This window comes from Penicillium rubens, assembly GCF_028828025.1.
Source record: "Penicillium rubens strain IBT 27055 chromosome Unknown utg000001l_segment0_segment0, whole genome shotgun sequence".
Lineage (NCBI taxonomy): Eukaryota > Fungi > Ascomycota > Eurotiomycetes > Eurotiales > Aspergillaceae > Penicillium > Penicillium rubens.
The window spans coordinates 2,452,794-2,473,810 of NW_026890599.1; the positions used below are offsets into that span (position 1 = coordinate 2,452,794).

Genomic DNA, 21,017 nt, shown 5'->3' on the forward strand with positions numbered 1-21,017 from the left:
TGCATGCCTCGGACTTAGGGCTGCGATGACGGAGTTAATATGGTCTGTGCGTTTCAGCCTTGATGCTAATCACTGGCCCTTGGGTTTATGGTTGCATTTCACAGAGGATTTATGGATCTGTTGGGGTAGCAAAAGGACTTAAGCTGTCGTCCGATACACGGTTAACAAAAGACTGTCGGTTTGATTTGATATCCAATGTCAGCACATTCACGGAGTACAACCACGGAGGGTGAGTAAATATACCAAGTTGTCATACTTTCTACAGTCTAAAATACAAAGTCCCAGCACCACAATCCATATAAACATGCAAGCCAAATACATACAAAGTGAAACCCGAAAGGAAGCAATCCATCACGCAAAGAAGCGAAAGTTAATGCTATGTTCAACACGACCCCGGCACACACGAAAAGCTACAACCAAACCGACGGAAAGGCAAAGGCCGAAGCTTCTCACCCGGACAGCGAGGCATCTTCATCCCATTCTCACACGGGGTAAAGTCCCACCACTCCATCCATTCAGTGCGGGGAATCACGTACTCTCGCTGGCATACAGAGCAGGGCTGTCCACCCGCAGCGCGCACTTCCCTCGCTTGTTGCAGCAAGGGCACGAGCAGGGCCGGATACTCGGCTAGTTCTTCGTCGGTGGTGTGCTCCAGGTAGGGGAGCTTGCTCACAGCGCGGAGGGCAACTTCGCGCAGGGACGGGGCGTCGTTGACAGGAGATGTCGGTCCCGATGGTGTGGGAGTGGGTCTGTTGCGGGATGGGCTGTCTCCCATGGGGTTGCCCTCCATATCCATGTAGGTGATCGGGCCTGTTGCGACGTGGAGAGGGGCCCAACCCTCGTTGAGAGAGGATTCCTCTTGGGATTGGAATGAAGGAGTAGAGTCCTCGTCGTTCTCTGGTTCCTTTTTGTCGTTCGGTTTGCAGTGCCATTCTGCGATCTGGGCTTCTTCGATTGGGAGGAATGGGTTAGGGCGTACGGTCAGGTGTTTCAGTTCACCGTGCTGCATGAGTTTGAGGATCTCCCAGGGAAGGTAAGTCAATTGGTTTACGGAAAGGTTCAAGACTTCCAATGCTGTCAATCTGCGGATTGTAGATGGAATTTCGGCGAGCTTGTTGTTCCGCAGGCTGAGGACTTTGAGGTTGCTGAGCTCGAAGAGATCGTTGTGCAGGGCTGACAGGGAGTTGTTGGGGAGATATATTCTGAGGAATGGCTGCAAAGACGTGAAGACGTTCTCTGAAACTGGGGCTTCCTTGACAGATGGAAGCTTCGTTAGGTGCTGCAGGGGTGGCAGGAGACCGGATGGTATGGTTCTCAGATGGAAGTCGCTGTGTAGAAGAGGTGTTAGTATAATTGACCCGGGTAGCAGGGATATCAGATGAAACCAGAACAGCAGATGAAACTAGAACATCAGATGAAAGGAGATTAGCACCCACCCCAGATCAATGCTCTCAAGTCCCTTATCAAGACAATCACCGACAACCTCCCGCGCGAATCGATGAGCGTCAGACTCTCCAGCACTTCTAAACGCACGGGTCTGTGCAACGTTCTCCATCTCTGTAAGGAAAGGTGCAGAGCTTCCAGGTTTTCTAGGATCAAGCACAGACTTGCGCAAGTCTTCCCCCCACGTCGAGCCGTCCTCTGACGGCAAAAGCGACTCAGCACCAGACTCATCACTCCCCATCCACACACCACTATCAACATTCCTCTTATCCTTAAAGTCCGCCCTCTTCCGCTTAGGATCTAACACCTGCTCCCCCCACCAGGTCCCCCGATACCGCCGTTTGCGACCCGCCCCGGACACCGTCGCATGATAGTTCTCCAGCCCGGAAGCCGGGATATCATCACTGGAGAAAAGCGCCGGATCACTAGATGGCTGACTAGATCGGTCATCAAAGCGCGACAGTCGCTGCGCGCGCTGGAACGAGGAGACCGCTAAGCCTGTTGCCGAGGGGTTCGCGGTCGCGGGCGAGCGGTGCCGGATTCGTCGCGGCGGTGGGAGGGGGATCTCGCCGTCCATTGCGATTTCGGTTCGCGGGTTCAGACGAGACACTTGTGGTTATCGGCCTGGCTCATTGGGGTTCTAGTCAAACGCGGGTTTTATCTGATGTTCGGGGTTGCGCGACGCGTTGTGGAGAACCCGCGATGGAGAGTTGCGGGTGTCAACAAACGCGCTAATGGCGCGGTTGGGGGAGATAAGGGTATGGATTTGGGATCAATTGGCAGGTCTTTGATATTCTCGAAGAGAAAATGGCCTGCATATCCCCTTGGAATGGAAAAAGATCAGATCAAAAGATAAGATCAGATCACACGTGCACGGGCATGTCAGTTGACCCCGGAGCTTACGGCTTCCCCACTGGAATGTTGGATCGACATGATCTTCTCTATCGACTCTATACGTACGTATGTTGCTATTGGTGCTTACGGTTGGAATTGATATCAAAGGAGAGAAGAAAAAATAGTGCCTATATTCTGCGGATGGCTCAAAGCCGGCTCGTGGGAGTGGTATCAACCAGACCAATCCGAGTAGTAAGTCATCCATGACAACGTATATGGACAAACGAATTGAAAGAACAGGGGTTGAAGAAGAGAGAATAATAACAGCATCAACTCGTATCGGTCCAAAAAGTCATGAAATATAAAAGAAAAGAAATGGGGGTATTTGAAAAAGCGTAAAACCGTTTCCTCTCCGAAAATGGGTTCTTCAGCCAGCCGAGAGGAATAGAAATGTTAAAGGTATAAGAAGAAGAAAATAGAATCAAGTAAGATCCCGGCTCTGCTGGAGATGAACGGTAATCGACAAGGCAGCAGTCATGCAGTATGAATTGGGCGTGGTATTGGCAATGGCCCCAATTCATGATCGTTGCCTGCGTAAAGGCATCTTGCCGAGAAGTCGCGAAATCGCGAGTGTGATTACAGGGCTTGGCCCACCATCACAACGATATAGCCAGCAGCGGCCAAGGCAGCTGGCATGCCAGCGCCAATGTTGGCCGCAGCGCCGGACGAGGTAGCGGCGGCAGCAGAAGTAGTGGAGGCTGCGTGAGACAGAGGAGTTGACGTCGAAGCAGCCATGGTGGTCATATTGCTCGCAGTAGAACTAGGAGTTGGGGTCACTGAATTGACACGAATCAGAGTCTTGGTGATGGTCGTGGTGGCAGTTGAGGTAGTGGTCTCCTCTGCAGCGACGAATGGAGCTGCCACTAGGCAGAGGGAGGCGACGATGGCAGTGAACTTCATTTTGTGAATTGATTCGAAGGGGAATATCAATAGAGAAGTAGAAGCAAGGTGGTTGAATTCGATTCAAGGTGAAGCACTGGTGCCGAAGTATGAAACTTGAGAGGCAGAAGAGATGTTTCAGATTTGATCGCAAAAGAGTGAGCGTCAAAGAATTTGGGATATAAGGATTGTATAGAGCACTGCTCAAACAATATAAAACGAGCGACTTAAAAATGAATGTATATGAGAGAAATCTCTAATGCGCCTAAGGGAAAAAGGGAAGAAAAGGGAATTTTACCAGGGCGTGGCATGTGCAGGGTTAAATACAGGCATAAAACAGCACGCCTTCGAACCTGGGGAAAAGTTCAATTCTGTTTTGGTTTTTTTTTCTTTTTTTCTTCTTTTTTTTTCCTATTAATTTTGTTTATATTATTATTGATTTCTGAGGAATATATGATCATCCTATTGGCCCCTTGAATACGCCGATGGGACTATCCAAGATTGGGCTCCATCGCAGAATTGGCATTCCAAGCCCTAAAAGGACAAAGGGTCTTCCGCACAGACTCTCGACGCCAGGGGTGAAGTGATTGTTCGTATATTGTATAGCCAAATGGCACGGATTTACTCCGTATTGCCATCTCACTAATTTCAACTACCTCGGAAGGGTTCGCCTTTAAGCCCCATATAGCCCCCGTGTCCCAAGTGGTGCAGCAATACGAGGATTTTTCGCCTAGGCACTCCGTATACTCCATGTAATTTCGGCATTTCCCAATAATCCCTAATAATCCCTGTTTAGCGAATTTCCTCGTCCAATTGCGAGTTGTGTTCTTTGCTTACTACCTCTGGTAGTATTACCTACCTAGGTAGAATGACGATTCTTGGGCATCACACACTACTGCAAGTGTTCACTTTCCCGGCACTTCCGTCTGTTCCGAACCCCTGGCATAATGCGCAGGAACGATCTGTGATTTGACCTTAAACACAATAACAGTGGTCTACTCCGTATAGAGGAATTTGCTTGGATCTTGATCTCCAGGGCTTACATCTTGTCTTACAAAGTGATTCCGGTAGTGCCACCTATTAGCCAATACTGAAATTTGCCTGAATTTGCCTGGTTCCCACACTATTGAGAAGAGACTTTTTTTATATACTCCATAAGGCTCTGTGGATCGTCTCCATGGTTCCATTCAGGGACGAAAAACGAACGATCATCGCTCGGGACTACTACGTTAGGAATCTCTATTTCGTAGCGTAGAATCCCGAGGTCTGGGGAGGAACGGTGAGTCATTCCACGTTCCCTCATTCATATCCTTAGCCTTATAGTACATTGTAGTGGGCACATTCTGTGATGCGTTGGCCCTATGGACATGTCACGATTGTTGCAAGCGGGGTGTTTTTCAGGGGCCCTGGACTCTTTGGGCTCGCAAAGCCCTATCTCCTCGGTACCCACTTTGCACACGACCTCAATAACACAACATAAGCAATACGACAAGCTATCCTCTGTCGTGCCGATCAACTTGAAAATTTAGGATGATCATTATCCACTACAGACCATAGTCCATAGTCCAGACTTGCCCATCTAAGTCACTTGAACAGAAAAAAAAAAGAAAAAGAAAGGGGCGAAGGAGACCAAGTCGAAAGAGGTCATTCTTTTCCCTTTCTGGCTTACTGCACAATCTTAATTTTTGTTCAATGAAATTGCATGTTCGGGGTAGCCCGAAATGAGAGCGAATAGACGCCAGGTTGGTCAACATTGCTGTGTTAAATTCCCGACAAACAAGGCAGCGCGTTTTGTCTTGAAATAACCAAATCGGGCCAATATATGGCACCAGAATCCCACACATTATCTGTCATAGAGTTCGGGTAACAGGTTGGATAGTATCATTTCAGCTTTGGTTATAATCCGTGCCTCGGAAATAGCGGTTCTAGAGATTAATACTATAAGGGCTAGGTGAAATATATATCGGTACCTACCACCAATTCATTGCTCCTTGGAATGACACGCTCTTAGCTACGGCAGAGGCTAATACCAATCACAGTGGTACCGCTTGGTCTTTGATCTATACATTGTAGATCACCGGGCAAAAACTGTGTGTAGTATTCGAAGCTCGAGCATATCACAATTGTCAATTTCATTAGTTACATTCTTTTCAAATTATCTCCCCATATTTGCCTTTTCATATCGAATCATTCCATTTTTTCACCTACAGCGCAGGCTTTCCATTATTCATACCCCCGAACTGATTCTGCCAGAGGTTCTGATATCTCCCACCCTCTTTTTTCAGCAGCTCTTGGTGTGACCCGCTCTCGACAACCTCTCCCTCATGCACAACAAGGATCCGGTCAGCGCCGGAAATAGTAGAAAGTCGATGCGCAATAACGAACGTAGTCCGCTTGGCTCTCAATCGGTCCAACGCAACCTGTATATCCGACTCCGTGTTTGAGTCCACGGCACTAGTTGCTTCATCCAGCAGGAGAATCGGCGACTTCTTCAGGAAAACCCGGGCAATGGCCATGCGCTGGAGTTCACCGCCAGACAACTTGACACCCTGCTCTCCGACTGTGGTGTCGTATCCGTCCACGAAAGTGAGGATTTTATCGTGAATAGCCGCGGAACGACATGCTTCGTGGATCTCTTCATCCGTGGCTGAGGGCCGGGCATATCGCAAATTCTCGATGATAGACGCGTTGAATAAGACAGGATCTTGTGGGACCACGCCGATAGTCTGGCGTAACGAGCTGAGCGTTATATCGCGGATGTCCTGGCCGTCTATCTCGATATGGCCAGAAGTAACGTCGTAAAGTCGGAGAAGAAGTCTAAGGATTGTTGTCTTTCCTGAACCAGTCATACCGACTAGTGCAACCGTTGTCCCGGGTTCGATAGAAATATCCACGTCCTTGAGGGTCTTTAACCGAGAATCATAGGCAAAGTCAACATGGTGGAATGAAACACGGCCATCGCCAGGTTTCAATGGCATAGCATACTCCTTGTCATTGACGCTGGGTTTAGATTGGAATAGGAAGACTAGCCGCTCGGCATCGACTAGGTCAGAGACAAGCCAGCGGTATTGCGCGGAGAGGTAGGCCAACGGAGAGATAAGCGAAGACCAATACTGAATGAAGAAAACAAAGTCTCCTGTAGAGGAACGCCCCGTGGAGATCTCGTGTATGATCAGCGAGGCCAGAGCAACGAAGCAAACTGGCTTGAGTAAATCCAGGAGAGACTTGCCAATTGCTCGGCGTTGACCGAAACGGGCGCTGGCCTTCAAGCGTAGGTCAACTGCTTCTCCAAAGCGGGACCTCTCGTACGAGAACTGATTGAAGTATGTAACAGTCTGCCAATTCTGCACAGCCTGGTGCATAATGCGAGTTTCGGTCCGCTGTGCCTGTGATAGTTCGCGTCTGGCGTCCACATTCCAGTTAGAGGTCAAGACCTCTGCCGCAACATAGGCAATAGATACGATCACCACCAGAAGGGAGGCGTAGACATTGAATTTCAAATAGAAGACAACGCACGCAATAGCTAAGTCAGCCACTGTCGGGACAATATCTAAAATGGCGACTTCTAACAGATTGTTCAGCGCTCCACCTTGGTCGATGGATTTCATAACTTCTGCCGAGTCATTTTCGATATGGAAATCCATTGATAGGTTCATGACATGACTGAAGGCAGCAGTGGTGATCTGACGGTAAGAGAACTGCCTGATCGGAATCTTGACAAGCGTCTCAATCAATCCTAGCCCAGCTCCGCCACTGATGAGCTGCAGCAACGCCCATTTCCCTAGAGAAGCATATGGGGCTTTGTGGGCAAAGATGCTATCAGTGACATCTGCTAGTTGTTGAGGAATGAGGATATTCAGGGCACGGTGGCATATTAGACAGAAGATGCTGACAGCAATACAAAGCTGCACTTTGAGATTGTTCCTGGGAACCAAATAGGGCAGAAAGATCTTCTCCGAGAAGCCTTTCAGATAATCCCACCAGCCCCCAAGCGACTGCATCTCATTGAGGAGTCTTTTCCTGCGTGCGGCTGCATCATTCTTTTTTTGGTCGGCGTCCGAATCGCTCTCGCTCTTGGAGTCCACGCTGCTATTGTCCGACTCATTCCCATTCACTGCGCCATATCTTGTCTGATTACCATTTAGGAATGGGCGTGTCTCTTCCGAGGTCTTTCTCTTCCTCTGTCTGCTTTCAAATAGAATCGCAGTTGTCACAAAGACAAGCAAGGCAAGTCGGACCGCTGAGATAGTGATCTGCGTGATTGGTACCCATTGTCTCGGTTTGGCACCCAAGGAGAGCGCAAGGAGTGGAACTTCGAAACCAGCGGTGACCAACGAAGCTCCAGCCACTTCGTCCTTGGATGGTTTTTGTCGCACCCACAGTGCAGTCCACACGACCGCTTGAGAGGTCATATGCACCAGAAACGGCTGAGAACGGTCCAAATCATCGGTGGCGATTTTCAAGACCGTTTGACTGACATATGTGAAAACCACCAAGGCAGTCAGGAGGACCCGTGGTCGACTGCGGCGCTTGGAGCGAGCCTTTCTTTTCTTTACCGGAGTTTGATTAAATAAAAAACAGATCACAATGTAGAGACTTGCTATCAAAGTACAGCTATAATGAAGGACCCGAGACGCTAGCTGAGTAGCCATGATGGGAGGTGGGACAGAGGCTCTGTTGGTAAACCCCCCTCGCAGAGGTCCTAGCAGAGACGGTTCCTTATATATTCCCCAAATTTGAGCCTCATCCATATGTCAAGAACCCAGGTGTCGGTCTAAGCGCCGCCCCATTGGATGGCTACAATTCTCCATTATGTGCGATTGTCAAAGTTGCCTGCGCTAGGGGGCTGGGGAGAACGGGGTCCTAGCGCCCATCGAAAGAGTTTGGGTTGTAACTGTAGGCCTGGGGGGCAAAAAGACTTCATTATTGGACAACCTGGGCAATCAGGGCAATCTGCAGATCGAAATAGAATCCACCTGCCTACACCGTAGGTTGAGTGCTTCGATTGGTGAAGCAGACATGCCTTGCTACTTGCTTTGTACTCCGTGCAGTCGACATATAAGGGGCTGACTGTGTTTCCGGTGACTCATTTGAAGGTAAGTAATAAAGTAATAATGCTTAATCCTGATTATAACACTGTGATATCTGTCGTGCTATTCTTTTACTGCGACCGTACTTGTGGCATTCGCGTCCGTTGCCCGTACTTTGATATCGATCTTCACCTGGCACAGCCTCACTATATACAGGGTTCTACCTCCGCATACCTGCACATGTCAAACCAAAGAGTACAGCTCCAAACTTGAATAATCTGGGATTAAATCTCTTAAATATCCAAGAACAGCTGGAACAGCAATCCAACATTGATCTCTGCATCTGGTTTCGGGGACTCACTGGACAAACGGGAACAAACAGAAATGATTGGTACAACTGCCTGTTCGGCGGCTAATTGCCAATAAAGATGGCCTCTAAGAACAAGGGATTGAGACAGGACACTTTGTATAGCCTGGTGACTGAGATCAAGAGAAAACAATGACATGTCACTATAGACGAGGGTCATCCGCAATTGGAGGCTTATAGTCTCGAAATGCTCCTGTTTAGCCTGGGCATTGGAGTTGACCCCAGATTTACATTTGAGGGGCCCCGCAAGTTGGAAGCCAGCCTCGGAGGTCTGAAACAAAATACATGCCAGTTCGCTTAATATGATAGCCCGGGAGTTGGCTGCGACTTTGTTAGAAGTTATCAACGTGGTCATATTCAGAACCAACCAGATTTCTTGCCCTGACTTTGAACATCAACAAGGGTTAGTGATCCATGGCCCCGTAGATTGATCTTTGTTTGAGCTGGATGCACTCTCCCACTAGGGGTTATATCATTGTGTTTCATTCCTATACAGCTCAGGGAGGGAGTTTCCTTTCCAATAACACGGACCTGGATCGTGGGAGTCCAAAAAGAAAAAGGATATATTGTCACGATAACGCCTAACATGGTTGGGAACAACTGAGGCAATTGAACTTCAACATCCATGTTCTGAATACTGCTAGATTATGTACATCGCGTGCTCAAGTAGCAAGTACCCGAGAACCTGTCCGTTACAGCCATATTTGGGTAGTTCTCCTGTCTCTGGAAACCACCAGAAAAAAAGTATCTCTTCACCATTGAGATTATATCGTACAAGGGATGTCGCCGGGGAGTGGTCATGTCGCATGTTTCCCGAATATAGTCCTGAGACTGCGAGAAAAAACTGTGTTTACTGGCGCATTGGCCGGAGGGGGCTCTGTCGGGGGAGCATCATTGGGGGTCCCCGAGCACGGAGCCAGGCATCGTTTTGAGGTCCTTCAGAGCGAATGACGCTACCGATGGACATGAAGAGTCTTTGAAGAGAACTCCATTAGCCAGATATTCTCAATCAAACTAGTATAACTTCCAAGCTCAAGGAGACAGTCAACATACCCGAAAGTGGCACCTGAACCCAGCATGTACTTGCCCAGAGTCCGCATGACACCGTTGGGGCCAGCGCCATACTGAAAGATCGTCACGGTTCCTGCTCCCAGTTAGCTTATCCAGAACGTCTTCATTTGGGGACTGAATGGGACAAACCAATAATGAAGCCCATGATGCCACCAACAGCTGAGAGGGGAGCTATGTTAGCTAAAAGCTAGTACACAAGGCTCGGTTGTTTTGCGATCACATACTGGAACCCATCATGCAGCCCATTTTCACTAAGAATCAGTCAGCGCATTTGGTCCACATACGTCTAGCTCCCCAAGTAACAAGAACATGAAGCGGATGATCTATATCACTGCGTTGTAGATGACATACTCTTGTCAAAGGTTGAGGGAGCACCCCCTGGGCCCGCCTGAGCGGGAGGTCCAGCAACCACAGGCATAATGAAAAACCAAGAGAAAGTTTGTAAATTAAATTAAAAACAGCAGGTAACAGCTCCGAGCTGAATGAGATATCCCGTTGTGAGGGTCAAGGAACGAGCTCTTTTTCCTCCCCGGCTTGATGCTTCTCCGCCTTGGTCACGTGAACCCCCAACGGGCTTTAAATCGCACACGTGCCTGTATAGCACGTGACCTATTTTGCCTGGCGGCGTCAAGGGAGTAGGAAATGAATGGCCCTCTTGCGCTCTTGCCTGGGTTCCCTCATGGCAACTATCCTCGATCTCTGATTTCTTTTCCGTTACATCTTTTAAAGGGCTGCCTGAAGCCTGCGCCGAGGCGGCAGTCCCCGTCTTGTGCTTCTATCATTGTTCTGGCGTGAGACCGGTCGCTCACGGTTTCCGACCTCCACACAACTCCTTGGCCTTTGAAGCACCTATTTTATTCAGTCTTAAATATCTCTCAGTACACAATTCAGAAGTGAGTTTACTCTCCTCTCCAAATATACAACAGTTTTTGTGGGGTCGAGGCAAGACCTCGACCTAAGGAGTCAATTTATTTGTCTCTCCCCAAACAGCACTAACGCGACCGTCTTGATTTTAGTCGGGCGACTAAAGCTCCAATCACCCTTGCGCGCATTCAATATCCCCAACCCTCGGACATAAACCAGCATTACTAGACGTCTTCTTTTCACCCTTCAGACTATCTCAGAATACGGCCCCTTTTACAATTCGCAACCGTGGACGCGCTCCGTGCTCCGTCTAGATATCCCATTCCCTTAAACCATTCGCATCCTTCTCCATGACTGCTGTGGCATCTCCGCCTAGTGTCGAATCGGGGTCTCGCTTGGGATGGTACAGTTCTAGTAACGGAGGAGAAGGAGCTCTGTCTTCAGTGAATGCGGACGACGTGTCACGGATGTTCATGCCACGGAAACACGTTCAACGCTCAAACTCCTCGTCATCTCTGGGGTCGAACTCTTCGACTTCCTCCACATCTACTGTGGCCGCCCCATCCCAAGATACCCATGCCGCGCAGAATTCCGCCAGTGAGTCAGATAATTGGTCGTCAACAAAAAAGAAGCATTCGAAGAATATCTGGCCTAGCTCGAAATCTGAGCCAGTATCAGGGGTAACGAACGCGCGGTCTCAGGCAGTGCCTGCTTTCACCTCGGGACCAAGTGCATCGTCGACAATGTCCGCAATGCATCAGCCTCCGAACATCGTCCCATCGCAACAGATGCCTCAGTCATCGCAGCAGAATGGCGTCCGTGCACCGACCGGCCCGCCCTCGGAGAACCCAGCAATTTTGATTCTATTGCCAACGAACGGTACCTTTGATAGGAAACAGATCAATGTACCATACTACCCCGAGGTCCTACGGATCGGGCGACAAACAAATGCCAAAACAGTCCCCACACCTCTCAATGGATTCTTTGACTCCAAAGTTCTCTCTCGACAGCATGCCGAGGTATGGGCTGACAAGTCTGGCAAAATCTGGATCCGAGACGTCAAATCCTCAAACGGCACATTTGTGAACGGCCACCGATTGTCTCCTGAGAACCGGGAGTCAGAGCCGCATGAGCTGCGAGAAGGCGATACCCTAGAGTTGGGCATTGATATTGTCAGCGAGGACCAGTCCACCATCGTCCATCACAAAGTCTCGTCTAAGGTTGAGCATGCCGGAACATATGGCGCTACCCCTAGTATCCTTGATCTGAACTTTGGGGACTTGGATCCTGCCTCCGGGGGCGGCCTTCTCCCTTCTCCCCTGAGCCAACCGCTTTCCCATATGCGCGGTCGAGCCGGTAGCAACGCTAGTAACAGAAGTGCCCAGAGTGTTGCCAGCAATCAGCTCAATGCTTTACACCAACAACGGCAGATGAACTACTGGAACTCGCCAATCTCCATCGAACAGGTTGTCAAGCGGCTTACGGTACGAATCACAATTTCCAAACCTTAATACTACATATGGCTGACTCTGTTCTAGGGCGAACTGAAATCCGCAAAGCAACAAACAACAGATCTTTCTCAAGCAGATGAATTTTTGACGACGATCATGAAACCAGGATATGCAGAGAAAGAAAAGCTTATCAAGCCCTCTCCTTTGGAGAACAATGCCCATCGCCAGATGAACGGCCGACCTAAAATGCCTCGAGTCGACTCCTTTTCAAGATTCTCGGAACCTCCCGCTCCTCCTCCTCAGCAGCCTCTACCGGAGAAACCAGATGCGTTGTCACGAAGCGCCTCGGAGTCGTTCTCGCCGCTGAAGCGCAGCGATACGGAAAAGCCGAAGAGCGGTACCGGTTCCCCTGTCTCCCGTGATTCCAGTCAGATCTTGAATCTCATTGAGGCGCTATCTTCTGCCAAGCGAGAGATTGAAACTCATGGAACACGTGTCAAGGAGCTAGAAAATCTGCTATTCCAAGAGCAGGCTGCTCGCAAATTGGCAGAAGACAAGGTCAATGAATTAGAAATGCGCTCATTGGATGTTGAAGAAGTCAAAGTCGAGAACGGCATTGTTCCGCCTTCAGAGAATGGCGCAGGCGCAAACAAGGAGCAGGATGATACAGAAGCAACCGTGCAGGTCAACGGAATCCATCCTTCGGAGACCTCCGCTCCTGGAGACAGCCAGGCGGATGCTCCTGTGGAAGACAAGACTGCTGAAATTCAGACTCGCTTGGAAAGTATGATGGAGGAGATGGCAGAAATGAGAAAACAAATGGCATCCTTCAAAGATCGCGCCGAGAAGGCTGAAGATGAGACCATGGAGTCTCGCAAGTCGTTGAATGAAATGATTGAGACCTTGCGCCAGGAACGCGCCGAGAAGGCATCAGCCACGGCGCTTGACAAGAAAAATGATACGCATGACCGCGAGCCAAGCAATGACTTGGTGGAACAATCGCTTACGAGCGACGCCTCTTTACCGGATCCCAAGATGAAGACTGCGTCGATGCAGGGCTTCGATCCGGTCACCTCGCAAAACAAGGACATGGATGCTGCAGCTGCAGCCACAACCTTTGCAACACAACACCATCGACACAACTATGTGGAAGAAGCAAGTCCTTATGCCTCTATGTTTGGCGTGGTCTTATTAGGAGTAGGCCTGATGGCCTATCTCAACGGTTGGCAAAAGATGGACAAGTAAACCGGCTTGGCCTCGCGTGCTACTTTCTGGGGTTCCCTGTTCTTTTGACGGCCATTTCTATTGCATAGGCCCTTTGCATTGTTTCAACTTCCCCTATCTTTCTCATCAAATTTCAGTTTTCGCCAGTCACGACTTTCTGGTGATAAATGTCTCGGTTCTTCTCTCGGCTGAGGACCATTTTCTTGTTTTCATACTCGGAGCATTTTTCCGTTTAGCCCACACTGTCTCTTTTATCTCACGAATTTTTTGATGACTCTTTTCTCGAGATCCCTCTCGGGGATCTCCTTGGTCGTCTTTTTGACGTCTGTTCCTCCCCCCTCTTTCGTGCCATCTCCTTTTTCTTCGTTCTTCTTCTACCTCCTACTATGTTACTATTAGCCTGTCGCCCTCTTGGGAGTCGACATCTCTCTTTCTCTTTTGTCTGTACATGATGGGGAAATCAGGATACGTTCATGACTTGCAGCCTCTCTTTGAAACGTTTCGTTTCATGAAGGGTTTTCAGGCATTATCATTCATCATGTTATGTCAGCACAGGGCTTTGTGAGCGTATCAGGAGTTTTTATTCGTACTATTTCGTTTTCTATTCATGCCATTTGTTTCTCACTGGCAGATTCGATGATTCAGGTTCCCTCTTCCAAACCTTCTTTCTTTTAATTGGAGTAGTACTGTTACCCTATAGTCCTGTCTCTCTCTCATTCTTCATACAAGTCTGTCCAGCATCTACGCGCGTTGGGATGATAGGGTGGAGCATGCGCTCTGGGTAGATCAGAGTTTGTTTCTCAAGAACAAAATCTCGATGTACATGATTTTGTGCTAGGCTAACAACCTAAGGACAAACGAATCGTTCCTTTCCTGATCCTGCTCAAGGGCTTCCAGGCCTGTGTAATGTGAATATTGCCCCTGTAGGGTATTTCGTACTGGGTCTATGCAAGTGATGAAGGGTGGTTAGAGGAGCCCTCGATCGGGCTTGGGGTTTGACTGCTTCCACCAGCACCACCAGAACAGGAATTCAGGTTAAAAGTCCTTCTGAGCTGGGTCACTGGGTGGTAACTCCGTTTGGACCATAGGGACTCAGCAGGATGTGCGGGCACGCAGTGTCCTAGCTGGCAATTCTGGGCTCGGCCACAGGCTGATGACAATGGCTATTTCCCAGCCATGGGTGTGGAGCTTTGCAGTTGAACATCCTCAGATAAGCAGACGATGGTCGTGCAATCGAATTACCGACTATCGTAGTGGTGGTTTCTGTCGGAGTGATCGTGGGCGAATTCACTTGAGGCTGACGGCGACCTCAACCATTTTAATCCACCTCGTCCGGCTCTCGGGGAGCTCGGCGTCGTCTTCTGCCGCGGCAGCCTGGCGTTTCCTCTTCTTTGCGGCTGACTTTGATTCCGGCTTAGAAGGCGCATCTCCCGGGTCATTTTGGGCTTGCTCTTTCTGCTGTTGTCGTTTCTGCTCCTCTTTTGCTTTCATTTCTTCATCCTCAACGATATCATCCACGACAATCACACTCCCCGTGTTGACACGGACTTTGTACTCGGTTTCCTTTTCCTCGAACCATTTGGCTACGTTCAGCGCCTTCTCAATGGCCCGTCCTGTCGCCTTCACGAAAACTTCCTCTCGCCTCTCTGACACCTTAGACAGCTCGTCAAGTATCTGTTTCTCGTTCTTGCGCGTATCCTCAAGGTTTATGTTTGCTGTGGCGCGCTTCTCGGCCTGCAGGAGGAGTTTCTGCACGCGTTTGACAGCGCTCATGAACGGCGTGGACTTCGAGACGTAGACAGTTTTGGGTACCGAGGCACCAGCATACGGGGAGGCAACTGGTGCATGAGGTATAGGGCGCTTCTCGACCTTGGCATCTTTTATCTAAGAGTCAGCGTTTGTGCATTGGCCGTTTGAGCCTAGGCATTCGGATGGGAAGGCTCACGTTTTGGGAGCCTGATGAGGTCTTTATTCTTTTTCTCAAATTGGAGCTCTTTCTCCAGTACTCCCTTTGCCATGGCTGATACGAGCCTTGCACGAATGAAAAGTTGCAGAGTCAAGTCAAAGGATTGAAGCTGTGCGCCTTATCGTCTTCCTTTTTCTGCCAGGCTAGAGGATGCCCGCCTGCCGCCCGCACCGCGATATGACTTGCTTATATAATCATTATTAAACCCGGAGGCCTGCCCAATCGGGAAGCTATTTGATGCCTACCTAGCTCTACCAATTCGACGTCAGCAACTTGGTTGATCCAACAACCAGATCTATGCACTTGTGTGTGCGCTCGAGCGTAAAAGAGAATACCAAGTGACCGTGACCCCCGCGGGCAAAGCTACGGAATGCTGGCGGTGTGTTGCAGACCGGTGCTGTCCTGCCTATCGCCTACGGGAAAAGATCTTCAAATTACTGAGCCGCATTAAAGACGTTGACAGAAGTAGTTGCTCAACTGGTATCACGATCCAAGCGAACAGCATCGCAGTGAGCACAACGTGGGACTTGTCTACCTAGATACCGCAACACGGTGTTCATTAGGCAATTACAGTCACATAGGCGAAAATGGGAAGCTGGAGTCCGGTTCTAATCTTTCCATATAGCACTACTGTTAACTGCCCTTTCAGAATTCGCTAGGTGCACATACGACTCTTCCTTCAATGAGCTAGCTGCCGATGGCACTGATCGGAGCATGCCTGCTGTGAAGCAATAGGCTGGGCTTGGAATCTTTGGGCAATAGTTGTGTTTGGAAAGGGTAGCCTGGATATGCAGTATAGTCATGATCATCCACCCGGGTGGGCCGAAATTCCTTTTAATCGGATGGGGCTTCCAGATCCGGGAACACACCCTGTCGCCGAAATTACACCTACACCGGGTTGTTGCATTTCGGAGAGAAGATGGTCCCTCATCACCACTTCAAGAGACTAGCGAGCTCCGGGCTGCAAATCTCGAACGGCGATGAGCAGTGTGGTCTTTGCTATGATTCTGAATGAGGCTTCTGACCAGGTGACCCCGGTGGCTTCCCGACTTGTGTGACTATCCCGACGGAGTACGGAGTCCTCCGTACAATTGAGATTGCCCAATTAGAGGCCTATTCAAATTCAGGACGCAGTTAATGTGTAAAGGGGCTCTTTGTACAATATGGTTTAAAGTGGAGAATATTGATATGAACAGGTAGCTGCTCCTATATTTGTAGATACTCAAAGGGCAGGGCCCCTGGGCATCTTGTCCAATATCATTAATGCGGAGTATGTTGTAGGTGTTTTCTTAATATTGCTCAGGGGCAAAGGTCAAGTACTCCGGATCAAAGCTTCTAAAGCACCATTGTCGTCATCTCGGTACCGAGACGGAAAGGGTCCAGTTGACCCGAGTCGTTGGTAGCCGGTAACTAGCAATATCCCATGTAGGTATAACATACATAGTACGTACTCCATAAAGGTGATGATGAAATGATCATCATGAGAGCCCCTCAATGATCTGGCAAGTTCCCCTGAGGCTGATTGACGTACTTCTCCGTACGGAGTACTTCATCCTCCGTGCGGAGTACGGAGCATACAAAATTGGAAGCACACAAAGGTGGTGACGATCAATGCGTCTGGGCTTGATAGATCGACATTCGCCTCGAGCTGAAAACTGGTCAGGTGATGCTCGGCAAACTAATTTGGGAAGGTCCCGAAATTAGTGGAATTGTGGGTCAACTGCGCAGTGTCATGTTCTTTTGTTTCGCTTGTACGGAGTACTATGTATCGATCACGAAAAAGAGTCCGGATATGTGCATGCTTGATCTTTGATCCTCGATTTTAGGGATCAAATTAAGTGGATGCAGCTAATCATCCCCAAACCCTGGAGATTACAAAGTACGGAGTAGACCTATCATCAGTAAACAAAGAACGCCTTAGGCAGGTTCCGCGCCTCAGGCACATAGGGCATAGAAGACGGCCCGCTCGACTTGGACAGTCAACCGTGGTATAGGAGTTAGTCAACCGTGGAAGGTGCATGTCAAACCATGGATAATGTCTATAATTGCAGCTGTTTATATTGATCTGCAAATGAATGATTGATCTCTTCAAGCCCCGAAGACTATCACGGCTTTTTGCCTACAACATATTGGATATCAAGTTTGGTATCTCGTTCCGTGTGACTGCTCCAAAGGCATCATTTTTGAGTGGATCCAACCCAAGGCAACGGTCACAAGTGGTTTTATCACCGGGGAAGTTTGGAGGTACTGATACTGTTGTACTATTGCGTATGTACTTTGTTCAGGGCCCCACAGGCGATCGCAGCCAACATAATCGTAATCTGATCTGAGAATTATTAATGCAAGGGTTGTTTCTTGAAATAGACAGTGTGGAGGATATTTCGTGTGGTACAATAATAGTTACGCAGTTCTATGTGTATGTTGTTTTTAGGTTTTTATCCGGGAGTGAATACAAAAGTACGTGGCCACATGAGCCACAATCTGGAAAGATCTGCTTGTACGACATGCATCGTAGACACAAGCTGAGCAGGATACCTAGCTGAGGCGGAGGCAAATCTCCGAGAAGTCTGTCTTGTGATTGACCAGTCCTATTCTGCATAAAAAGTATGACGCTACATATATGAATCTGACAGAGCCAAAACATTCGTTAGACGTAACGGCTCTCCTAGTTCCCGGCCACGATGTTAGAGTTCCGCGTGGATTGGAGTCTTGAATGCAAGACAGCTCTAGCCGTCTTAGGCCGGAAAGGCACGGGGGACGATAATCCAATCATAAATTAGAGCTAGACCCTTTGGCTTAGAACCTACCTGAAGAGGCAAGGTGCTTAACGTAGACGAGTGGAGCCAGAATAGCACCAACGGCTGTCTTTGAAGGATTCAAACCAATTGCAATTCAGACGAATCGGGGCTAACGACATATTCCAGCGGGTCGGTGCAGGTGGAGAAGCCTTAAAAAGCAGAATCCATGGTTCTGGACCCGGAGAGAGAGGGGTTTGACTTAATCAAATTAATTAAATTATTAAGTTCACTGTTTTAGACAATTTAAAAATACGATTTAAATAATTTTGAAATTTTCGTATTTTGTTTTGCGGATTTTTTGCGGTCGAGTCCGTCTCCACCTTTCAGAATGGTCCAGCCATGGGAAACTGCCCGCGCGTTTTTGTATGGGACTCTTCCCCCTCCGCAGAACTATTTCGAACTCTTCTTCCTCGACTCTCCTTGACTTCCCTCCACATTCGCTTGGTCTCATATTCCCAACCACTTTGGCCCCTTATTCGTCTTAGGTTATCTACTCGATCCTTGAAGGGGTTTAAGACGTGTCTCACGTTTCAGGGCCCGGAAGCTAGCCATTGAAGCCGCTTTTTGCGTTGTTTGCATACATCAGATCTGGCGTGCAGGTGATCCGGGAGATCCTGCATCGTGATTGGTTTTGCTTCTCGAGGGATATCCTAGAGAGAGAGAAAGTACTCGCCTGCCGCGAAAGCCTTTTTCTTTGTTGGCCTCCTTGGGTGACTCAAAAGTCTTCGGTACTCTAGGGCTGATCCGACCAACCGGGTCCCTCCATCCATCTTCTATTCCTCTTTGGGCCTATCGGGTTTCAAGCTACCATACCCCCTTGACGGTGTTTGAGCTATCCCAGCCGCCACGACTTACCCGGCTCTTCGGGTCAAACATAACTACTGCGCTTTACCCACTGGACTCGCAGTCTTTTCTTCTCATCACAACTCTCTTTCAACTTATTCCTCCGCACTCTCCTGTCTCGACAACAGTTCCGACACTCCAGTCCTTCAATACCCATAGCATGTCTGCTGACCCCCATTATGAGACACTGGATGCACCCGATGGGTCAGCATTGACGTGGATCTTTGATCATTGCTTGCGTTACGCCGACAACTACGAAATTTCCCTCCGTGCCGCATACGAACTCAATTGCCAGAGCACAATGGCGCCTTCATTTGTTCTTAAGTCACCATCCTTCTTCCGCAATTCCGTCTTTACCAAAAACGCTCGTAACTCCCAGTCTTCTCTCGACCCTCCTACTTACGACACGAATGCCGAATTCCGTGCCTGTTTGAGCAAGACTGTCGCCGAATTGTCTTCTCAACCCTGCTCGCTCCCTCCGAGCTTCATTCTCTCCTTTGTGCGCCGCTGCTTTTGTCTGGAACTATCCGATGTCGACTTTGCCCAGGCTTTAACTGCTCTTGATTACATTCGAGACCTCCAAGGTCGCTGGAAAAAGGAGATCGATGCCGCTTTCAATCGACTTAATATTACTGCCCAGGATGCGAGTCACCCTCAGAATTCGAAGCTTGCTCGCAGTTTCCCTAACGTGTTGGTCTGGTACAAAGACATCAGCAACAAGGCACGCATGATCGATTTCCTGTACACTCAGGTCTACGTTGGCCTGCGTCGCTGGGTACGTTTATCCCGAGATTCAAATAGCGAGTAGTTCTGCATCTAACATTTCTTTCTCAGGTTCTTGTCAATCAGATGATGCTCGAGCCGTTCGACAAAGCCAACTGCCTTGCTCTACTTAACACTCTACTGCCACCTCTTCACCGAGGCAGCTCTACCCCAACACAGCAGTTGTCGGTGGGCATCCTCGCGAATCATCGTGACACATTCTTCAAATTCATTACCACCTACGAGTCTGATCCTTCAATCCTGGAGCCTATCATGAAGCAAGGCGCTCGACCTGGTGAGGAGAATGGATGGCCTGCATTGTATGACGCCATGGACCGATATTTGAACGCTGTTCTCGAGATGATCGACGAGTGTGTTTTGATCAACGAGCCTTGCCAGATTAGCAAGTCCGGCGTGCAGCGCCGTACCGACTCGGGCATCAGCTTCGGCCCCGATTTCGGGCCCTGCCCTGCTAGCTCCCCCTCTTCGGACACAGAAAAGCCGCTTCCCCATTTCCCAGAACCGAACGCAGGCACTAGCAAGCATGGTTCGCTCCTGGAACGATTTGCCTCCTTGTCATCATGGGGCAAGAAGAAGGACCCTAAGAAGGAGGAGCAGAAGGAACGGCAGAGGGAGTTTGAGCGCAGTCTGAAGAAGATGCAGTCCCGCAGAGAATTAAACAGTCGGGCTAGCAGCACCAAGACATCAGCCAAGTTCAACGGAAAGATTTCCTTCGATTTGACCGACGATAAGCGCCGGCGTTTGATTGATGAAGCCGAAGCTCGCAAGGCTGAGGCGGCCCGAAGCATTGGCCAGGCCATTTAATCCCAACATCTCTGCAATTTTTCCCTACAAAGGCAAACAAAAACAGCAAACCAGCAAAAAAAGGAAAAAAAGAAGGGACAAAAGACAAACCCACAATGAAAAAGCAAAGCCAAGAGGAGACTGAACACACTCCTCACATTTCCCTTGATTTCTTTACATTCGACTCGGTCATCCCTTGCACTTTCATCCTCGCTACAGCCGTCCCCCTGCGAGCACAAACCCCAGAGGAAGCCTCTGCTTCCAACTTTGCCAATTCCAGGCCTCTGTTATGCAGAGCCAGCCGGGCTGCATTTGCGTGACTTACCTTAGGTGTTTCGGAACAAAAAAAAAGGCGTTAGGGGAAGCATATGGGGGTGGTGATTTACGACTTAATGTCTTTACGATAGCGTCCAGTTCATGGATTTGAACTCAAAATTATTATTATCTTTATTATTATCATCATCATTTCTCATCCGGTAGATAATGTAGAATCTCACAACCGTAGCCAATGCAATGCAACTCACGGAGTAGAGCAGTCGACATGTATACCTCGGATATTGCGCTAGTTGCCGCTCAGTCCACCGTAGAAGCTGCGATAAGATATCCAAGTGTCCAGATCAG

At 49.0% G+C, this 21,017-nt stretch overlaps 9 protein-coding genes across 9 annotated transcripts; 4 read left to right on the forward strand and 5 right to left on the reverse strand.

Annotated features, from left to right (window-relative positions):
• Nucleotides 1-382: 382 nt before the first annotated feature.
• On the reverse strand, nt 383-2,020 carry N7525_000973 (leucine-rich repeat domain-containing protein; the record flags this gene model as incomplete). The annotated part of the gene is made up of 2 exons (XM_002558394.1): nt 383-1,328; nt 1,437-2,020. The coding sequence occupies 2 exons, from the start codon at nt 2,018-2,020 to the stop codon at nt 383-385; spliced, it is 1,530 nt and encodes a 509-aa protein (XP_002558440.1).
• An 893-nt stretch (nt 2,021-2,913) lies between these two features.
• N7525_000974 (uncharacterized protein) lies at nt 2,914-3,237 on the reverse strand (the record flags this gene model as incomplete). The annotated part of the gene is made up of 1 exon (XM_002558393.1): nt 2,914-3,237. One exon carries the CDS (start codon nt 3,235-3,237, stop codon nt 2,914-2,916), a length of 324 nt encoding a protein of 107 aa, XP_002558439.1.
• Nucleotides 3,238-5,420: 2,183 nt separating this feature from the next.
• Nucleotides 5,421-7,868, reverse strand: N7525_000975 (uncharacterized protein; the record flags this gene model as incomplete). Its single annotated transcript, XM_002558391.1, has 1 exon — nt 5,421-7,868. The coding sequence occupies one exon, from the start codon at nt 7,866-7,868 to the stop codon at nt 5,421-5,423; it is 2,448 nt and encodes an 815-aa protein (XP_002558437.1).
• A 1,595-nt stretch (nt 7,869-9,463) lies between these two features.
• Nucleotides 9,464-10,108, reverse strand: N7525_000976 (MGR2/ROMO1 family protein; the record flags this gene model as incomplete). The annotated part of the gene is made up of 5 exons (XM_002558389.2): nt 10,036-10,108; nt 9,909-9,935; nt 9,814-9,843; nt 9,667-9,757; nt 9,464-9,587 (listed from the first exon to the last, which is right to left on the reverse strand). Exons 1-5 carry the CDS (start codon nt 10,100-10,102, stop codon nt 9,464-9,466), a joined length of 339 nt encoding a protein of 112 aa, XP_002558435.1. The 5' UTR covers nt 10,103-10,108.
• Nucleotides 10,109-10,316: 208 nt separating this feature from the next.
• On the forward strand, nt 10,317-10,643 carry N7525_000977 (uncharacterized protein; the record flags this gene model as incomplete). Its single annotated transcript, XM_061211721.1, has 2 exons — nt 10,317-10,577; nt 10,611-10,643. Coding segments are annotated over 2 exons (294 nt in total), but the record flags the coding sequence as incomplete, so codon positions are not given.
• A 255-nt stretch (nt 10,644-10,898) lies between these two features.
• On the forward strand, nt 10,899-13,244 carry N7525_000978 (uncharacterized protein; the record flags this gene model as incomplete). Its single annotated transcript, XM_002558388.2, has 2 exons — nt 10,899-12,032; nt 12,087-13,244. 2 exons carry the CDS (start codon nt 10,899-10,901, stop codon nt 13,242-13,244), a joined length of 2,292 nt encoding a protein of 763 aa, XP_002558434.1.
• A 1,266-nt stretch (nt 13,245-14,510) lies between these two features.
• N7525_000979 (ribonuclease P subunit p20 family protein) lies at nt 14,511-15,241 on the reverse strand (the record flags this gene model as incomplete). The annotated part of the gene is made up of 2 exons (XM_002558387.1): nt 14,511-15,100; nt 15,169-15,241. The coding sequence occupies 2 exons, from the start codon at nt 15,239-15,241 to the stop codon at nt 14,511-14,513; spliced, it is 663 nt and encodes a 220-aa protein (XP_002558433.1).
• Nucleotides 15,242-18,990: 3,749 nt separating this feature from the next.
• N7525_000980 (uncharacterized protein) lies at nt 18,991-20,417 on the forward strand (the record flags this gene model as incomplete). The annotated part of the gene is made up of 2 exons (XM_002558385.1): nt 18,991-19,605; nt 19,665-20,417. The coding sequence occupies 2 exons, from the start codon at nt 18,991-18,993 to the stop codon at nt 20,415-20,417; spliced, it is 1,368 nt and encodes a 455-aa protein (XP_002558431.1).
• Nucleotides 20,418-20,512: 95 nt separating this feature from the next.
• Nucleotides 20,513-20,716, forward strand: N7525_000981 (uncharacterized protein; the record flags this gene model as incomplete). Its single annotated transcript, XM_061211722.1, has 1 exon — nt 20,513-20,716. The coding sequence occupies one exon, from the start codon at nt 20,513-20,515 to the stop codon at nt 20,714-20,716; it is 204 nt and encodes a 67-aa protein (XP_061070948.1).
• Nucleotides 20,717-21,017: the final 301 nt, after the last annotated feature.